The sequence below is a fragment of the Salmo salar genome, chromosome 01 (assembly GCF_965601325.2).
Source record: "Salmo salar chromosome 01, fSalSal1, whole genome shotgun sequence".
Lineage (NCBI taxonomy): Eukaryota > Metazoa > Chordata > Actinopteri > Salmoniformes > Salmonidae > Salmo > Salmo salar.
The window spans coordinates 7,778,928-7,800,000 of record NC_138291.1 but is presented as its reverse complement, the minus strand read 5'-3'; the positions used below and the strand labels follow the sequence as shown (position 1 = coordinate 7,800,000).

The following is a 21,073-nucleotide window of genomic DNA, read 5'->3' as shown; positions in this document are numbered from 1 at the left end:
AACATGGATGAATGTCTAATTCTAACTTGAGACTATGAAAGCTGGAAGTCTTCAGATACATTAGACACACACACACACACACACACACACACACACACACACACACACACACACACACACACACACACACACACACACACACACACACACACACACACACACACACACACACACACACACATTGTTCATTGAATTTGATCCAACCTTTTTCGTGTACTTTGTCAACATTTTACTGCATTCTTAGGAGCTGGTAACACTTCAAGCATTTCTCTACACCTGCTGCAACATCTGCTAAACTGTGTACGCGACCAATAAACTTAGATTTGATTAGATTTTATTTGATACAAACACACCTTAGGCCAAGCTTAAGTGTGCCAGTTACTGTAACTAGGACACCGGTTTTAATCATGTTATAAATGTGTTCACTTACTGGGATGAGGATAGAGTAATTTTTAGAATAACAGAAATGTTCTGCCTGCTATAACGGGTTATAACATTACAGTATCGTTTCCTGTAGCTTCATCACTAGTAGTGTCAATGAAAGACACTGTAGGATTAATATCGTCATCATTACTAGAACTATAGCATCAGTAGCAGAGGCATAGCAGTTAGCATCACTAGCATCGTCATTATTAGTGCCATAGCAGTTAGCATCACGAGCATCATCATTATTAGTCCCATAGCAGTTAGCATCACTAGCATCATCATTATTAGTGCCATAGCAGTTAGCATCACTAGCATCATCATTATTAGTGCCATAGCAGTTAGCATCACTAGCATCATCATTATTAGTGCCATAGCAGTTAGCATCACTAGCATCATCATTATTAGTGCCATAGCAGTTAGCATCACTAGCATCATCATTATTATTATTATTTTATTTTTTTCACCTTTATTTAACCAGGTAAGCTAGTTGAGAACAAGTTCTCATTTACAACTGCGACCTGGCCAAGATAAAGCAAAGCAGTGCGACAGAAACAACAACACAGAGTTACATGGAATAAACAAGCGTACAGTCAATAACACAATAGAAAAAAAAGAAAGTCTATATACAGTGTGTGCAAATGGCATTAGGAGGTAAGGCAATAAATAGGCCATAGTAGCGAGGTAATTAGAATTTAGCACTGGAGTGATAGATGAGCAGCTGATGATGAGCAGATGATGGTGTGTAAGTAGTGATACTGGTGTGCAAAAGAGCAGCAAAGTAAATAAAAACAATATGGGGATGAGGTAGGTAGTTTGGGTGAGTTAGCATCACTAGCATCATCATTATTAGTGCAATAGGAGTTAGCATCACTAGCATCATCATTTTTAGAGCCATAGGAGTTAGCATTACTAGCATCATCATTATTAGAGCCATAGGAGTTAGCATCACTCGCATCATCATTATTAGTGCAATAGGAGTTAACATCACTAGCATCATCATTATTAGAGCCATAGGAGTTAGCATCACTAGCATCATCATTATTAGTGCAATAGGAGTTTGCATCACTAGCATCATCATTATTAGAGCCATAGGCATTAGTAACAGTAGCATCATCATTATTCGAGCCATAGGATTTAGCATCATTAGCATCATCATTATTAGTGCATTTGGAGTTAGCATCACTAGCATCATCATTATTAGTGCAATAGGAGTTAGCATCACTAGCATCATCATTATTAGAGCCATAGGCGTTAGCATCAGTAGCATCATCATTATTCGAGCCACAGGATTTAGTATCACTAGCATCATCATTATTAGTGCATTAGGAGTTAGCATCACTAGCATCATCATTATTAGTGCCATAGGCATTAGCATCAGTAGCATCATCATTATTAGTGCCAGAGGAGTTAGAATAATCATTATTAGTGCAATAGGAGTTAGCATCAATAGCATTATCGTAATGAAAATCCATTAGAATTAGCATTACTAGCATTGTTAGCATCTCTGTGCTGTGTCTGGTCTATAACAGGTCAGTTAGTGGTAGCAGACTGACTGTGTGTGTATCTGAGAGACAGCAGCTGTTGGAAACTAAAGCCTGTTTTTCACAACTTAACCTCATTACCAGAATTAGCACTGTTTACCATTATCACCGTATGGACCTACAGCGGTACACACTAAAACCCTCCGGTGTGTGTGCGTGTGTGTGTGTGTGTGTGTGTGTGTGGACTGCTCCTAGTTTGAGGACGTTGGTTCAGTAGGAGACATGATGCATTCAGTACCGTAGTCACTCACATACACCGAGTGTTCAAAACATTAAGAACACCTGCTCTTTCCATGACATAGACTGACCAGGTGAATTCGGGTGAACTCTATGATCTCTTGTTGAGGTCCCTTGTTAAATCCATTTCAATCAGTGCAGATTGAAGGGAAGGAGACAGGTTAAAGAAGGTTTAAGCCTTGAGTCAATTGAGACAAGGTGGAGCAACTCCAATATGAGGAAGGTGTTCCTAATGTTTTGTACACTCAAGTGTACACACAGACACACTATGTTAGAACATCACCATTTACGCCTATAATAGTTGACATGAAAATAATCAATATTTGTCAGACGTTTTCAGACCTTTCATACACGGCGACGTAACCAATCAAACAGAGTGTGTGTTTAAAAGGTTCAACCTCTGTGTCATCATCGTACAGTTTAATCTAGATCAAAAACCTCCTTCCTCTTCCCCCCACTGTGGGGTCAGCAGTCCGGGCTTTTAAACTTACTCTCGAAAGTTGTAATATTAGAATGCAGAAGGTGACATTTCTAAATTGGGTATTGCCTCATCAGTTCCTCTTGTCATGTCAGTTATTGTTTACCTTAGAGAGATATTTATAACTTGTCAGAAAGGTCCAGATCAACTAGCCCATAGATATTGTTGTCATTTTTCTGTCATTAAAATATCACATGAATACACAATAGATATGATAAAATGTATAGAATTGTAATGAAATGTACTTTAAAAATGCAACATTTTCTTTGCACCCAACGACAAAATGTGTTGAATTGCAGGAAATAAGCTGCAAAATTCTGCAGCAAGAGATGTGTGAACAGTTTGTGTCGTGAATAGTGCTTGTATCTATAGAAATAGACCTGGCGGGGTGCTGGATGTACCCCAACGCTGGAAGGGGGGGGCCCCGAGTGAAAACATTTGGGAACCCCTGATCTAGATTACCCAAACATGTCCCTGTCTCAGTCTCTGTCTCTGTCTCTGTCCCTATCCCTGTCTCATTCTCTGTCTCTGTCTCATTCTCTGTCTCTGTCCATATCCCTGTCTCATTCTCTGTCTCTGTCTCTGTCCCTATCCCTGTCTCATTCTCTGTCTCTGTCTCTGTCCCTATCCCTGTCTCATTCTCTGTGTCTGTCTCATTCTCTGTCTCTGTCCCTGTCTCTGTCCCTGTCTCATTCTCTGTCCCTGTCCTTGTTTCTGTCCCTGTCTCTGTCCCTGTCTTGGTATCTGTCCCTGTCTGTCTCTGTCCCTATCCCTGTCTCAGTATCTGTCTCTGTCCCTGTCTCTGTCCATAGCCCTGTCACTGTCACTGTCTCTGTCCCTGTCTCGGTCCCTGTCTCGGTATCTCTCCCTGTCTCTGTCCCTGTCTCTGTCCCTGTCTCTGTATCTCTCCCTGTCTCTGTCCCTGTCTCTGTCCCTGTCCCCGTCCTTGTCCCTGTCTCTGTCTCTGTCTGTATCCCTGTCTCTTTCTGTCCCTGTCTGTCCCTGTCTCTGTCTCGGTATCTGTTCCTGTCCCTGTCCCTGTCCCTGTCTCAGTATCTGTCTCGGTCCCTGTCTCATTCTCTGTCTCTGTCCCTGTCCTTGTCTCTGTCCCTGTCACTGTACCTGTCTCTGTCTCGGTATCTATCTCTGTCCCTGTCTCATTCTCTGTCTCTGTCCCTGTCCTTGTTTCTGTCCCTGTCTCTGTCCCTGTCTTGGTATCTGTCCCTGTCTGTCTCTGTCCCTATCCCTGTCTCAGTATCTGTCTCTGTCCCTGTCTCTGTCTCTGTCCATAGCCATGTCACTGTCACTGTCTCTGTCCCTGTCTCGATATCTGTCTCGGTCCCTGTCTCGGTACCTGTCTCGGTATCTGTCTCTGTCCCTGTCTCTGTCCCTGTCTCTGTCCCTGTCCCCGTCCTTGTCCCTGTCTCTGTCTCTGTCTGTATCCCTGTCTCTTTCTGTCCCTGTCTGTCCCTGTCTCTGTCTCGGTATCTGTTCCTGTCCCTGTCTGTCTCTGTCCCTGTCCCTGTCTCAGTATCTGTCTCGGTCCCTGTCTCATTCTCTGTCTCTGTCCCTGTCCTTGTCTCTGTCCCTGTCACTGTACCTGTCTCTGTCTCAGTATCTGTCTCTGTCCCTGTCTGATTCTCTGTCTCTGTCCCTGTCCTTGTCTCTGTCCCTGTACCTGTCTCTGTCCATGTCCATGTCCCTGTCTCAGTATCTGTCTCTGTCGCTGTCCTTGTCTCTGTCCCTGTACCTGTCTCTGTCCATGTCCATGTCCCTGTCTCAGTATCTGTCTCTGTCGCTGTCCCTGTCTCATTCTCTTTCTCTGTCTCTGTCTCGGTATCTGTCCCTGTCCCTGTCTCAGTATCTGTCTCTGTCCCTGTCTCGGTATCTGTCTCTTTTTCTGTCCCTGTCTCTGTCCCTGTCTTGGTATCTGTCTCTGTCGCTGTCCCTGTCTCTGTCTCTGCCCTTGTCTCTGTCCCTGTCTCATTTATTGCCCCTGTCCCGGTATCTGTCCCTGTCCCGGAATCTGTCCCTGTCCCTATCTGTCTCTCTCTCTCTCTGTCCCTGTCTCTGTCTCTGCCCTTGTCTCTGTCCCTGTCCCTGTCTCATTTATTGCCCCTGTCCCGGTATCTGTCCCTGTCCCGGAATCTGTCCCTGTCCCTATCTGTCTCTCTCCCTGTCCTTGTCCTTGTCCCTGTCTCGGTATCTGTCTCTGTCCCTGTTTCTGTTTCTGTCCCTGTATCTGCCTCTGTGTGAGAGAGAGAGAGAGAGAGAGAGAGAGAGAGAGAGAGAGAGAGAGAGAGACGAGAGACAGAGAGACAGAGAGAGAGAGAAAGAGAGATAAACAAAATAGACAGATAAAAACAGATAGCGGGAGTTAGAGCTAACCAGGTCAGAGCTGTGTCAAAGCTAATCTGGACTCTCCCAGGTAGGGGTGAGTTTTCTATAATATATTCCTAACGTTCAGCTCATACGCTCCTACTTTACAGTAGAATGCATCTTTTGCATCCAAAAACCATTGTTGCACTAAACCCAGAACTGATAAATAAATAGCTCTGCGTACCTCTCCAGTCTTGGCTTTGGGGGGTATGTGAGAAGGGGATCTGGCTGGAGTTGTAGCTGCGCCGTCTGAGCAGGTTGAAGGGAGAGAAGCTCTTTCTCTGCTGGGGCAGGTTAGAGTGGAGGCTGGGCTGGGGCTGGGGCTGGGGCTGGGGCTGGGGAGCTAACCCTAAGGTAGAGCTGTAGCTGGGTCCTGGTGTGGAGGAGGTAGAGTCGTAACCCTGTCCTGGGGAAGGGTTGCTGGGTCCTTGTGCAGTGTTGTGGTGTCCTGGGTTAGAGCTGCTGCTGGGCCTTGTGGTGTAGGCTGTGTTACAGTATCCTGGGTTACAGTATCCTGGGTTACAGTATCCTGGGTTACAGTATCCTGGGTTAGAGTTGGGGTAGCCTGGGGTTGAAGTGCGGCTGCAGCTGGCTGCTCCTGGAGGAGAAGGAGGTGGTAGGGGAAAGCTGCACCCAGGATGGGGATCGGGGGTTGGGGGAGAATAGCTGGTCCTCTGTAGCTGGGTCAGGGAGTAGCCTGCGTTGTGCCTATGTTGCTGGGAGCCTTGTGACGAGTAGCCTGCTAGGTGGTGGATCATAAGGCCAGAGGGGCTGGGTTTGGCCTGGGGCTGGGGGCCAGGGTAGTCCTGTCTGTGTAGCGTCCCCTGGAGGCCTTGGTTGTCTGGGAGACCCTGGGCAAGAGGCCTGGGAGCCCACAATCCGTCTCGTTGCTGGTGGATCTTGGAGGTGAGCAGACGACGTCTCAAACTGCCCTCGTTCTTGGGCTGCAGGGAGGGCATCTTTCGGACATCTTTCGAGCAGAGAGGAAGCAACTCATCCTCATCCTCGCTGTACCCACCTTTCCAGCATCGAGCACCCACCCTCACGCCGCCTCCCCCCACCAGCTCAGGGGACAGACAGTCCACGTACGCTATCATCCTCTCTCTGTCTCTCGCTCTCTTCCTCTCTCCCTTTGTCTCTCGCTCTCTTCCTCTCTCCCTTTGTCTCTCGCTCTCTCCTGTGCGATTAATCGTTCTTGAAGTTCATGTAGCCCGTCATCCTCTCTTTCCAAACAGTTTGTTCCCATCAAGTCTGGTCTGAAGAGGCTGGGCTTCTCCAAGTCTTCCAGAGTCCCTACAACAGTGGCTTCTCAACAAGTTTCAAAGAGTTGTAATGTCAGCTGTCCTCGAAGTTGGGAAGGACCATAGTGAAAAGCTAGTAGAGAGAGTACAGTCCAGATCTATATCGTGTAGTGGATTCGTACACAAACAGTAGACCCCTGAGACGGTACGGTGTGTCCCTGCATTGACTCTCTCATTTCCTCTCTCCCTCTCTCTTTCTTCCATCTACCCCCTCATTCTCTCTCACTAATCTCTTAACTAGGATTATCCTGAAGAAGGCCGGCCTCACATATGGTCAACATGGTACAGGTAATTACTGATGTTTTACAGACCACACACACACACACACACACACACACACACACACACACACACACACACACACACACACACCCACACACACACACACACCACACACACACACACACACACACACACACACACACACACACACACACACACACTCTATAAAGGTCATTAAAGATAACATTAAAGGAGCACTATGCAGAAATCTCTCTGCCATTTCCTGGTTGCAAAAATCCTAATAGTTCACTTAACTTCAGTTCATGTGACAAAAAAAGGAAGTCTAGTGTGGACAACCATTGTACCATCTAAACAGCTGTGAAATATATTTTCCATAACCCCAAAAAGATATTATTTTCAGCTGTTTGAAGCTGGTGTACAAAAGCCGAAAGTAAAAGATGTAAAAATGAAACGAGAAGCATAGTGAACGTAGAACAGATCTACCGCTTCTAAGACTGGCTTTCAATGAGAAACCCCCCCCCCCCTAGAGTCTATTGACGCACTGATGCATAAATCTCAGAAAAAAATTGGTCAGTTTAAACTAGAGATATCTGGGGGGGTTGTACGGGCTGTGTCTCAATCCAACACATCAGTTTATGTCGCACTTCCGCATCTGCAGTGGAAAGTGGAAAAGCAACAAGCACTGTTTGTCAGACCAGGAGAAATACCAATTATCGGTCTTCTCACGAAAACGTCAGGAGCACCTGAACAGTTTGACCTACAACCCCGACAAGTGTCACGGGACTCATATAAAGGTAAAACATACCAATGAATGGAAGTCTGGAGGCAGTTTTCGTGCAAACCAATATAAGTGGTTAATTTTTTATTTTTTTTTAAATGAAGTAATGTTATATAAGAGTTAAATGATGTATGGAATGACTTTATGGTATGGTACGGCCCTGGAACCCCCCCCCCCTACACCATTACAATATTATAACTGCTGATACTACACCATTACAGAACTACTGATACTACACCATTACAGAACTACTGATACTACACCATTACATAACTACTGATACTACACCATTACAATATCAGAACTACTGATACTACACCATTACAGAACTACTGATACTACACCATTACAGAACTACTGATACTACACCATTACAATATTATAACTACTGATACTACACCATTACAGAACTACTGATACTACACCATTACAGAACTACTGATACTACACCATTACAGAACTACTGATACTACACCATTACAGAACTACTGATACTGCACCATTACAATATTATAACTACTGATACTACACCATTACAATATTATAACTACTGATACTACACCATTACAGAACTACTGATACTACACCATTACAATATTATAACTACTGATACTACACCATTACAATATTAGAACTACTGATACTACACCATTACAATATTATAACTACTGATACTACACCATTACAGAACTACTGATACTACACCATTACAATATTATAACTACTGATACTACACCATTACAATATTAGAACTACTGATACTACACCATTACAATATTATAACTACTGATACTACACCATTACAGAACTACTGATACTACACCATTACAATATTATAACTACTGATACTACACCATTACAGAACTACTGATACTACACCATTACAGAACTACTGATACTACACCATTACAATATCAGAACTACTGATACTACACCATTACAGAACTACTGATACTACACCATTACAGAACTACTGATACTACACCATTACAATATTATAACTACTGATACTACACCATTACAGAACTACTGATACTACACCATTACAGAACTACTGATACTACACCATTACAGAACTACTGATACTGCACCATTACAATATTATAACTACTGATACTACACCATTACAATATTATAACTACTGATACTACACCATTACAGAACTACTGATACTACACCATTACAATATTATAACTACTGATACTACACCATTACAATATTAGAACTACTGATACTACACCATTACAATATTATAACTACTGATACTACACCATTACAGAACTACTGATACTACACCATTACAATATTATAACTACTGATACTACACCATTACAATATTAGAACTACTGATACTACACCATTACAATATTATAACTACTGATACTACACCATTACAGAACTACTGATACTACACCATTACAATATTAGAACTACTGATACTACACCATTACAGAACTACTGATACTACACCATTACAGAACTACTGATACTACACCATTACAATATTATAACTACTGATACTACACCATTACAATATTAGAGCTACTGATACTACACCATTACAGAACTACTGATACTACACCATTACAGAACTACTGATACTACACCATTACAATATTATAACTACTGATACTACACCATTACAGAACTACTGATACTACACCATTACAATATCAGAACTACTGATACTACACCATTACACAACTACTGATACTACACCATTACAGAACTACTGATACTACACCATTACAGAACTACTGATACTACACCATTATAGAACTACTGATACTACACCATTACAATATTATAACTACTGATACTACACCATTACAGAACTACTGATACTACACCATTACAGAACTACTGATACTACACCATTACAGAACTACTGATACTACACCATTACAATATTATAACTACTGATACTACACCATTACAATATTATAACTACTGATACTACACCATTACAGAACTACTGATACTACACCATTACAGAACTACTGATACTACACCATTACAATATTAGAACTACCGATACTACACCATTACAATATTAGAGCTACTGATACTACACCATTACAGAACTACTGATACTACACCATTACAGAACTACTGATACTACACCATTACAGAACTACTGATACTACACCATTACAGAACTACTGATACTACACCATTACAATATTATAACTACTGATACTACACCATTACAATATTATAACTACTGATACTACACCATTACAGAACTACTGATACTACACCATTACAGAACTACTGATACTACACCATTACAGAACTACTGATACTACACCATTACAGAACTACTGATACTACACCATTACAATATCAGAACTACTGATACTACACCATTACAGAACTACTGATACTACACCATTACAGAACTACTGATACTACACCATTACAATATCAGAACTACTGATACTACACCATTACAGAACTACTGATACTACACCATTACAGAACTACTGATACTACACCATTACAGAACTACTGATACTACACCATTACAATATTAGAACTACTGACACACACACACACACACACACACACACACACACACACACACACACACACACACACACACACACACACACACACACACACACACACACACACACACACACAGACGCACGTTACCATAGTGAAGGACTATGTTCTGGTCAGGGTCAAGAGCAGTGACCTTACAGTCAAACACCTGGTTCATCTCTAAACTTTGATAGCTGAGCGTGTGTGTGTCTGTGTGTGTGCGTGTGTGTGTGTGCATATGTGTGTGTGTGTGTGTCCTGGGTATGCAGTCTTCAGGCTTTACTTTCAGTGTTGTTACAAGTTAACCTGTTAGTGATCCCTGCGCGCCATCCCGGCGGGATCGTTGACAACATCCAGTGAAATTGCAGAGCACCAAATTCAAACTACAGAAATATCAATATTCAACATTCACGAAAATATAAGTGTAATACATCAAAATAAAGCTTAACTTCTTGTTAATCCAGCCGCAGTGTCAGATTTCAAAAAGGCTTTATGGCGAAAGAAGACCATGCGATAATCTGAGGACAGCGCCCCGCATACAAACACATGAAAATAATTTTCAACCAGGCAGGTGGCGACACAAAAGTCAGAAATAACGATATAATAAGAAGATCTTCTGTTGGCACTCCAAAATGTCCCAGAATCATCACAAATGGTCCTTTTGTTCGATAATGTCCTTCTTTATATCCCCAAAATGTCCATTTATTTGGCGCGTTTGATTCAGAAATACACCGGTTCCAACTCGCCCAACATGACGACAACGTATCTAATAAGTTACCTGTAAACTTGGTCCAAACATTTCAAACAATGTTCCTACTCCAACCTCAGGTATCCTAAAACGTAAATAATCGATAAAATTTAAGACGGGATAAACTGTTTCCAATACCGGATAAAAACAACATGAAGCGCGTTCCAGTTCACGCGCACCAAACAGTAGAATACATCATCTAGTGGAAGCCATAGGAACTGCAACCAGGTTCCTATTAAATAGGGCTTCCCATAGAAAACCAATGGGAAATACTATGACCTCAATTTATTTTCCCCTGGACGGTTTGTCCACGGGGTTTCGCCTGCCAAATCAGTTCTGTTATACTCACAGACATTATTTTAACCGTTTTTAACTTCTTGGTGACAGGGGGCAGTATTTGGAAATTCAGATGAATAACGTGCCCAAATGAAACTGCCTGCTACTCGGGCCCAGAAGGTTGGATATGCATATTATTAGTAGATATGGATAGAAAATACTCTGAAATTTCTAAAACTGTTTGAATGATGTCTGTGAGTATACAGAACTCATATGGCAGGCAAAAACCTGAGAAAAAATCCAACCAGGAAGTGGTTTGTAGTTTTTCAATTGATTGCCTAGCCAAACTACAGTGTCTGTGGGGTCATTTTGCACTTCCTAAGGCTTCCACTAGATGTCAACAGTCTTTAGAACCTTGTTTCATGCTTCTACTGTTACTGAGGAGAGAATAAGAGCTGTCTCAAGCCTGGGACCAACGAGTTGTTTACTGCATGGGCACGCAGGCGCACCGTTCCTTCTTTTTCCTCTGTAATGAATACGCTATTGTCTGGTTGGAATATTATCAAAAATTTATGTTAAAAAGACCCTAAGGATTGATTGTAAACATCGTTTACATTTTAGTCATTTAGCAGACGCTCTTATCCAGAGCGACTTACAGTAGTGAATGCATACATTTCTTTTTTTTTTTTTTTCCTGTACTGGTCCCCCGTGGGAATTGAACCTACAACCCTGGCGTTGCAAACACCATGCTCTACCAACTGAGCCATACGGGACCATAGTGGGACCATCGTTTGACATGTTTCTACGAACGGTAATGGAACATTTTTACTTTTCGACTCTGGTTTTGCGCTCGCGCATTTTGCCTTTGGATAGTGATCTGAACGCGCGAACAAAAGGAGGTATTTGGACATAAAAATTGAGTTTATCGAACAAAACAAACATTTCTTGTCGAAGTGGGAGTCCTGGGAGTGCATTCCGACGAAGATCAGCAAAGGTAAGTGAAGATTTATAATACTAATTCTGAGTTTTGTTGACTCCAGAACTTGGCGGGTAACTGTATAGCTTGCTTTGATGGCTGAGCTCTGTACTCAGAATATTGAACAATGTGCTTTCGCCATAAAGCTATTTTGAAATCTGACACAGCGGTTGCATTAAGGAGAAGTGTATCTATAATTCTTTCAATAACTGTTGTAAATTTTATCAACGTTTATGATGAGTATTTTTGTAAATTATGTGCTCCTTCACCAGAGGTTTTGGAGGCAATACATTAATACAATACAATATGCTAGCATCCCACATGTCCCAGAGAGGAATCCTGTGTTTTCTATCCAAATCTACCAATTATATGCATATCCTAGCTTCTGGGCCTGAGTAACAGGCAGTTTACTTTGGGCACGATTTTCATCCGGACGTTAAAATACTGCCCACTATCCCTAAGAAGTGACATCATAGATCTTTAGAGAAACAATAAGAACTTTTGGTGAATAGACATCTCTCCACATATACATCCTCTACAGACTCTGCACTGTAGTGACAGAAACACATCTCTCCACATATACATCCTCTACAGAATCTATACTGTAGTGACAGAAGGACATCTCTCCACATATACATCCTCTACAGACTCTATACTGTAGTGACAGAAGGACATCTCTCGACATATACATTCTCTACAGAATCTATACTGTAGTAACAGAAGGACATCTCTCCACATATACATCCTCTACAGAATCTATACTGTAGTGACAGAAGGACAGCTTGAAGTCTGTTTTGGTAGAAGAGCACAATGCCTTGGCCTGTCTGAGCACGCAGCTAAGGCTTCCATACAGCACACACACACACACACACACACACACACACACACACACACACACACACACACACACACACACACACACACACACACACACACACACACACACACACACACACACACACAGCGTGCACTTGCATGCAAACACAGGCAAGTGTTTTTATTTTATTTCGGTCAGTAAGATAACAGTGTGAGTTGTAAGAGCTCCTCAGAACCCTGACAACCCAAACATACGACCCCCTTCTTTCGTTCTCCTTGTGTGTCTTTCCAGGGATGATTATTACCTTTCCAGCAGAGCATAATGTGTTCCTTCACAGCAGGAAGGAACACTATATCCCACTAAAACCAACTTTTTCTCTCTCTTTCTCCCTCTCTCTTACACTCATACTCCCTCTCTCGTTCGCTTCCCTCAATCCCTCCCTCTTCTCTATCACAAAGATACAGACGTCCTTCCTAGCTCAGTTGCCGGAGAAAAATAAAGATTTTCCCATGAGGCCAATGGCTCTGGTAGAAGAAAACTCTGGGCGAATCAACAACGTTTTAGTTACTCCATAATACTAACCGACTTGACAGAGGAAAAAAGAAGGACACCTGTGCGGAATAATAAACTTTATGTCCTGTATAGAAATCCTATATAACCCAATACATTACTGAGTACACTCTCCATATTTTCAAGCACAGTGGTGACTGCATCATGTCTCTTAATCACAGACATTAAACGCTTCAACTGTTTTAAAGTCACCATTGGAGAACTATCGCCTTATGGTGGGGATAGCCATTTTGCAAGCCAGATGAAATCGTTAGGCAAGGGTAATTTAAGTGTAGGAAAGGATGAAACAGCATCTGTGCCACCAGTAAGTACAGATAGTAGTATAAATCCCATCCGCACAGTCCCCGCAGCACGGACAATTTTCTCATGGCGTCTGGAAGGAAATGATGTCGGCATGCTCAACCAGTGTCACTCATTCAGCCGCCAGAAACTTTCAACCGGTTCTCCCCATTATGCAGCGGGTCAGAGTCAGAGGCCGAGACTTCTCAGGTCTCTCCTCCACCAGTGTAACGGTTGTCGTCGGATATAGACCAAAATGCAGCGGGGAAATGTGCACTCATCTTCTTTATTATAAACGGACAAGAAGGAGAACCAAAACAAACACGTACACAAAGAAAACATAACGACTAATCACATGCTGGTAAGGCACAAGGCTATACACAGAACAATCTCCCACAAAGTACTCAACAAACACACACCTATATATAGGACTCTCAATCAGAGGCAACTAGAAAACACCTGCCTCCAATTGAGAGTCCAACCCCAATTAACAAAACATAGAAATACAAAAGACTAGACAGAACATAGAAATACACTAACTTAGAACAGTGCCCAAAAACCCCCGGAATACATAAATCAAATACCCTACTAAACAAACCACCACCCCGAACCACATAAAACAAATACCCTCTGCCACGTCCTGACCAAACTACAATAACAAATAACCCCTATTACTGGTCAGGACGTGACAACCAGTCCTCCACCCCACCATTAGCTCGGAGAAATTGAAAACCCTAGCGATTGGCGACTCCATTACCCGTACTATTAGACTTAAAAAGAATCATCCAGGGATCATACACTGTTTACCAGGGGGCAGGGCTACCGGCGTAAAGGCTAATCTGAAGATGGTGCTGTCTAAAGCTAAAACTGTTGTTATCCACGTCGGCACCAACAATGTTAGGATGAAACAGTCAGAGGTCAACAACAGTATCATAGCTTCAGCATGTACAGTACAGTGTATTCGGTAGGAATGTATTCAAACCTCTTCCCTTTTTCCACATTTTGTTACGTTACGGCCTTTTTCAAAAATGTATTAAATAAATGTTTTTCCTCATCAAACTACAGTTTCTACACGCAATACCCCATAATGACAAAGCGAAAACAGGTTTTTCGAAATGTTTGCAAATTTATTCAAATGTAAAACAGAAATAACTTATTTACTTAAGTGTTCAGACCCTTTGCTATGAGACTCAAAATTGAGCTCAATTGCATCATGTTTCCATTGATCATCCTTGAAATGTTTCTACAACTTGACTGGAGTCCACCTGCGGTAAATTCAATTGATTGGACATGATTTGGAAAGTCACACACCTGTCTGTATAATGTCCCACAGTTGACAATGCATGTCAGAGAAAAAACCAAGCGATGAGGTCGAAGGAATCGTCCGTAGAGCTCCGAGACAGGATTGTGTTGAGGCACAGATCTGGGGAAGGGTACCAACACATTTCTTCAGCATTGAAGGGCCCCAACAACACAGTGTCCTCCATCATTCTTAAACGGAAGAAGTTTGGAACCACCAAGACTCTTCCTAGTGCTGGCCGCTCAGCCAAACTGAGCAATCGGGGGGAGAAGGGCCTTGGTCAGGGAGGTGACAAAGAACCCGATAGTCACTATGAGAGAGATCCAGAGTTCCTCTGTAGAGATGTGAGAACATTCCAGAAGGACAACCATCTCCGCAGCACTCCACCAATCAAGCCACTCCTCAGTAAAAGGCACATGACAGCCCGCTTGGAGTTTTCCAAAAGGCACCTAAAGGACTGTTAGACCATGAGAAACAAGATTCTCTGGTCTGATGAAACCAAGACTGAACTCATTGGCCTGAATGCCAAGTGTCATGTCTGGAGGAAACCTGGCACCATCTCTACGGTGAAGCATGGTGGTGGCAGCATCATGCTGTGGGGATGTTTTTCAGCGGCAGGGACTGGGAGATAGTCAGGATCGAGGGAAAGATGAACAGAGCAAAGTATGGAGATATCCTTGATGAAAACCTGCTCCAGGACCTCAGACTACGGTGAAGGTTCACCTTCCAACAGGACAACGACCCTAAGCACACAGCTAACGCGATCGAACATCTCTGGAGAGACCTGAAAATAGCTGTGCAGCGACACTACCCATCCAACCTGACAGAGCTTGAGAGGGTCTGCAGAGAAGAATGGGAGAAACTCCCCAAATACAGGTGTGCCAAGCTTGCAGCGTCATACCCAAGAAGATTTGAGGTTGTAATCGCTGCCAAAAGTGCTTCAACAAAGTACTGAGTAAAGGGTCTGAATACTTATGTAAATGTCATATTTCTGTTTTTTACTTTGTCATTGTGGACTATTGTGTGTAGATTGATGGGGGGGGGGATGATTTAATACATTTTAAAATAAGGCTGTAACGTAACAAAACGTGGAAAAAGTCAAGGGGTCTGAATACTTTCCCAATGCATTGTAAAAATTTGATCAAAAAATGTGTCGGCGACGAGTAATTGTCTCTGGCCCCCTCCCAGTTAGGGGGAGTGATGAGACCTACAGCAGAGTCTCACAACTCAAACGCTGGTTGAAAACTGTTTTCTGCCCCTCCCAAAAGATCGAATTTTGAGATAATTGGCGCTCTTTCTGGAACTCACCCACAAACAGGACCAAGGCTGGCCTGCTGAAGGTGACAGACTCTCCTGCTGGTTACTCTAGTGACGGAGGTGTTGCTAGCAAAGGCGGAGGTGTTGCTAGCATTTACGACAGCAAATTTCAATTTGAGATTTTAGTTATGAAATCTATGCAGCCTACTCAATCACTTTTTATAGCTACTGTTTACAGTCCTCCTGGGCCATATACAGCGTTCCTCACTGAGTTCCCTGAATTCCTATCGGACCTTGTAGTCATGGCAGATAATATTCTAATTTTTGGTGACTTTAATATTCACATGGAAAAGTCCACAGACCCACTCCAAAAGGCTTTCGGAGCCATCATCGAGTCAGTGGGTTTTGTCCAACATGTCTCCGGACCTACTCATTGCCACAGACATACCCTGGATCTAGTTTTCCAGTGGAAAATATTTTGAATCTAAATGTTTTTCCTCATAATCCTGGACTATCGGACCCCCATTTTATTTCATTTGCAATCGCAACAAATAATCTGCTCAGATCCCAACCAAGGATCATCAAAAGCCGTGCTATAAATTCTCGGACAACCCAATGAATCCTAGATGTCTTTCCAGACTCCCTCCAATACCCAAGGACATCGGAGTACATATATCGGTTAACCACCTAACTGAGGATCTAAATTTAACCTTGAGTAATACCATAAATGCAGTCGGACCCCTAAAAACAAAAAACATTTGTCACAAGAAATTAGCTCACTGGTATACAGAAAATACCCGAGCCCTGAAGCAAGCTTACAGAAAATTGGAACGGAAATAGCGCTCCTCCAAACTGGTAGTCTTCCGGCTTGCTTGGAAATACAGTAACGTGCAGTATCGAAGAGCTCTCACTGCTGCTCGATCATCTTATTTTTCCAACCTATTTGAGGAGAATAAGAAAAATCCTACATTTATTTTTGATACTTTCGCAAAGCTAACTAAAATGCAGCATTTCCCAAGAGAGGATGGCTTTCACTTCGGCAGTGATGAATTCATAAACTTCTTCAATGACCATTAGAAAGCAAATTACGGACTACTCTTTGAATCTGCGTATTTCTCCAAAGCTCAGTTGTCCTGAGTCTGAACAGAACTGCCAGGACCTATGATCAATGGAGACACAGATTTTTTTTTATCCTGTATCTCTTGACTCATTCATTAAAATAGTAATAGCCTCTAAACCTTCAAGCTGCATACTGGACCCTATTCCAACTAAACTACTGAAAGAGCTACTTCCTGTGCTTGGCCCGCCTATGTTGAACATAATAAATGGCTCCCTATCCTCTGAATGTGTACCAAACTCACTAAAAGTGGCAGTAATAAAGCCTCTCCTGAAAATGCCAAACCTTGACCCGGAAATGTAAAAAACTATCGGCCTTATATCTTATCTTCCACTCCTCTAAAATAAAAATTAAAAAAGCTGTTGCGCAGAAAACTCACTGCCTTTCTGATGACAAACAATATATATGAAACGCTTCAGTCTGATTTTAGACCCCATCATAGCACTGAGACTGCACTTGTGAAGGTGGTAAATGACCGTTTAATGGCATCAGACCGAGGCTCTGCATCTGTCCTCGTGCTCCTAGACCTTAGTGCTGCTTTTGACATGATTGATCACCACATTCTTTTTGAGAGATTGGAAACCCTAATTGGTCTACACGTATAAATTCTTGCCTGGTTTAGATCATATCTGTTGGAAAGTGCTTGGTTTGTCCGCTGACAAATCAATTGTAACATTCGGAGTACCTCAAGGTTCCATTTTAGGACCACTATTGTTTTCACTATATATTCTACCTCTTGTTGATTTAATTCGGAAACACATTGTCAACTTTCACTGCTGGGTGGACGACACACAGCTGTACATTTTGATGAAACATGGTGAAGCCCCAAAACTGCCCTCCCTGGAAGCCTGTGTTTCAGACATAAGGAAGTGGATGGCGGCAAATGTTTTACTTTTAAACTCGGACAAAACAGAGATCCTAGTTCTAGGTCCGAAGAAACAAAGAGATCTGCTGTTGGATCTGACAATTAATCTTGATGGTTGTACAGTTGTCTCAAATAAAACTGTGAAGGACCTCAGCGTTACTCTGGACCCTGATCTCTCTTTTGATCAACATATCAAGAATATTTCAAAGACAGCTTTCTTCAATCTTTGTAACATTAGATGAATCTGAACCTTTTTGTCCAAAAATCACGCAGAAAAGCAAATCCATGTTTTTGTCACTTCTAGATTAAACTACAGCAATGCTCTACTCTCGGGCTACCCGGATAAAAAACACTAAATAAACTTCAGCTAGTGCTAAACACGGCTGCTAAAATATTGACTAGAACCAAAATATGTGACCTACAATATATTACTGGCTTGCTCCTACCTATCTTTACGATTTGGTCCTGCCATACATACCTACACGTACGCTACGGTCACAAGACGCAGGCCTCCTTACTGTCCCTAGAATTTCTACGCAAACAGCTGGAGGCAGGTCATTCTCCTATAGAGCTCTATTTTTATGGAACGGTATGCCTATCCATGTGAGAGACGCAGACTAGTTATCAACCAATAAGTATTTACTGAAGACTCATCTCTTCAGTAGGTCCTATGATTGAGTGTAGTCTGGCCCAGGAGTGTGAAGGTGAGCTGCAAGGCACTGGAGCAATGAACCGCCCGGTTCCCCTCTCTCCACTGGGATTCTCTGCCTCTGACCCTATTACGGGGGCTGAGTCACTGGCTTACTAGTGCTCTTCCATGCCGTCCCTAGGAGGGGTGTGTCACTTGAGTGGGTTAAGTCAGTGACGTGATCTTCCTGTCCTGGTTTTGCGCCCCCTTGAGCTTGTGTGGTGGAGATCTTTGTGGGCTATGCTCAGCCTGCCTGGTTGGTCCTGTCCAGTGGTATCGTCTGACAGGGCCACAGTGGGGTTTTAGGCTGGGTTTCTGTATAGCACTTTGTGACATCTGCTGAAGTAAAAAGGGCTTTATAAATACATTTGATTGATTGATGGTGAAATCCTGGGCGGTTTCCTTCCTCTCCGGCAACTGAGTTAGGAAGGACCCCTGTATCTTTGTAGTGTACTGGGTGTATTGATACACCATCCAAGGTGTAATTAATAACTTCACCATGTTCAAAGGGATATTCAATGTCTGCTTGTTTTTTCCTTTTTTTATGCATCTAACAATAGGTGCCCTTTTTTTCAAGGCATTGGAAAACATCCCTGGTCTTTGTGGTTGAATCAGTGTTCGAAATTCACTGCTCGACTGAGGGACCTTACAGATAATTGTATGTGTGGGGTACAGAGATGAGGCAGTCATTCAAAAGATCATGTTAAACGCTATTATTGAATACAGAGTGAGTCCATGGAACTTATTATGTGACATGTTAAGCACATTTTTACTCCTGAACTAATTCAGGCTTGCCATAAACAAAGGGGTTGAATACTGAATGACTCAAGACATTTCAGCTTTACATTTTTTTATAAATGTTTTAATATGTCTAAGAACATAATTCCACTTTGACATAATGGGGTAATGTTTGTAGGCCAGTGACACATCTCAATTTACAATTTAATACATTTTAAATTCAAGCTGTAACACAACAAAATGTGGAATAAGTCAAGGGGTGTGAATACCTTCTGAAGGCTCTGTACATATACATATCTACCTCAATTACCTCGTAGCCCTCCCTGCACATTGACTCGGTTCTGGTACCCCGGGTGTATATAGCCAAGTTAGCATTACTCATTGCGTATTTATTATTACTTTTAATATTATGTATTTTTACTTTTCTATTATTTATCTATTTTCTTTCTCTCTGCATTGTTGGGCCAGTAAGGAAGCATTTCACTGTTGCTTACAAAGAGGGGGAGAGGAGAGGAGAGGAGAGGAGAGGAGAGGAGAGGAGAGTAGAGTAGAGTAGAGTAGAGTAGAGTAGAGTAGAGTAGAGTAGAGTAGAGTAGAGTAGAGTAGAGTAGAGGAGAGGAGAGGAGAGGAGAGGAGAGGAGAGGAGAGGAGAGGAGAGGAGAGGAGAGGAGAGGAGAGGAGAGGAGAGGAGAGGAGAGGAGAGGAGAGGAGAGGAGAGGAGAGGAGAGGAGAGGAGAAAGAGGAGAGGAGAGGAGAGGAGAGGAGAGGAGAAAGAGGAGAGTAGTTTAAGTGTATTGCCTTTCACATTGAGGGAGAGAGGGGGGAAGAGAGAGACAGACTTCCAGAGAGCTCTGAACAATCTGAGAAACAAGGCAAGAAGGGCGTTCCACGTCATCAAAAGGAACATAAAAATCATCATACTAATTTGAATCTGGCTGCAAATACTTAAATCAGTTATGGAACCCATTGCCCTTTATGGTTGTGAGGTCTGGGGTCCACTCACCAACCAAGAATTCACAAAATGGGACAAACACCAAATTGAGACTGCATGCAGAATTCTGCCAAAACATCTTCTGTGTACAACGTAAAACACCAAAAAATGCATGCAGAGGAGAATTCGGATGATAGCCGCTAATTATCAAAATCCAGAAAAGAGACATTCAATTCTATAACCACCTAAAAGGAAGCGATTCCCAAACCTTCCATAACAAAGCCATCACCTACAGTGTGATTAAACTTAGAGAAGAGTTCCCCTAAGCAAGCTGGTCCTGGGTGTCACGTCCTGACCAGTAAAAGGGGTTATTTGTCATTATAGTTGGTCAGGGCGTGGCAGGGGGGTGTTTGTTTTGTGTGTTTGGGTATTGTGGGTTTAGGTTCTAGTTTTCCTATTTCTATGTTTATTCTAGCTTTTCTATTTCTATGTGAGTTTTGGCAATGAACTCCAATTAGAGGCAGCTGGTTGTTGTTGTCTCTAATTGGAGGCCATATTTAGTTGTGTTTGTTTTCACTTGT

General features: G+C 42.5%; 1 protein-coding gene across 1 annotated transcript in view; it reads right to left on the bottom strand.

Annotated features, from left to right (window-relative positions):
• The window catches only part of LOC106605304 (uncharacterized), a 42,758-nt gene extending 36,600 nt beyond the window's left edge, over window positions 1–6,158 (bottom strand). Inside the window, exon 1 of the mRNA XM_082957473.1 lies at window positions 5,246–6,158. Coding sequence (XP_082813599.1) covers window positions 5,246–6,158 — 913 coding nt within the window. The remainder of the gene's footprint in view (window positions 1–5,245) is intronic.
• Window positions 6,159–21,073: the final 14,915 nt, after the last annotated feature.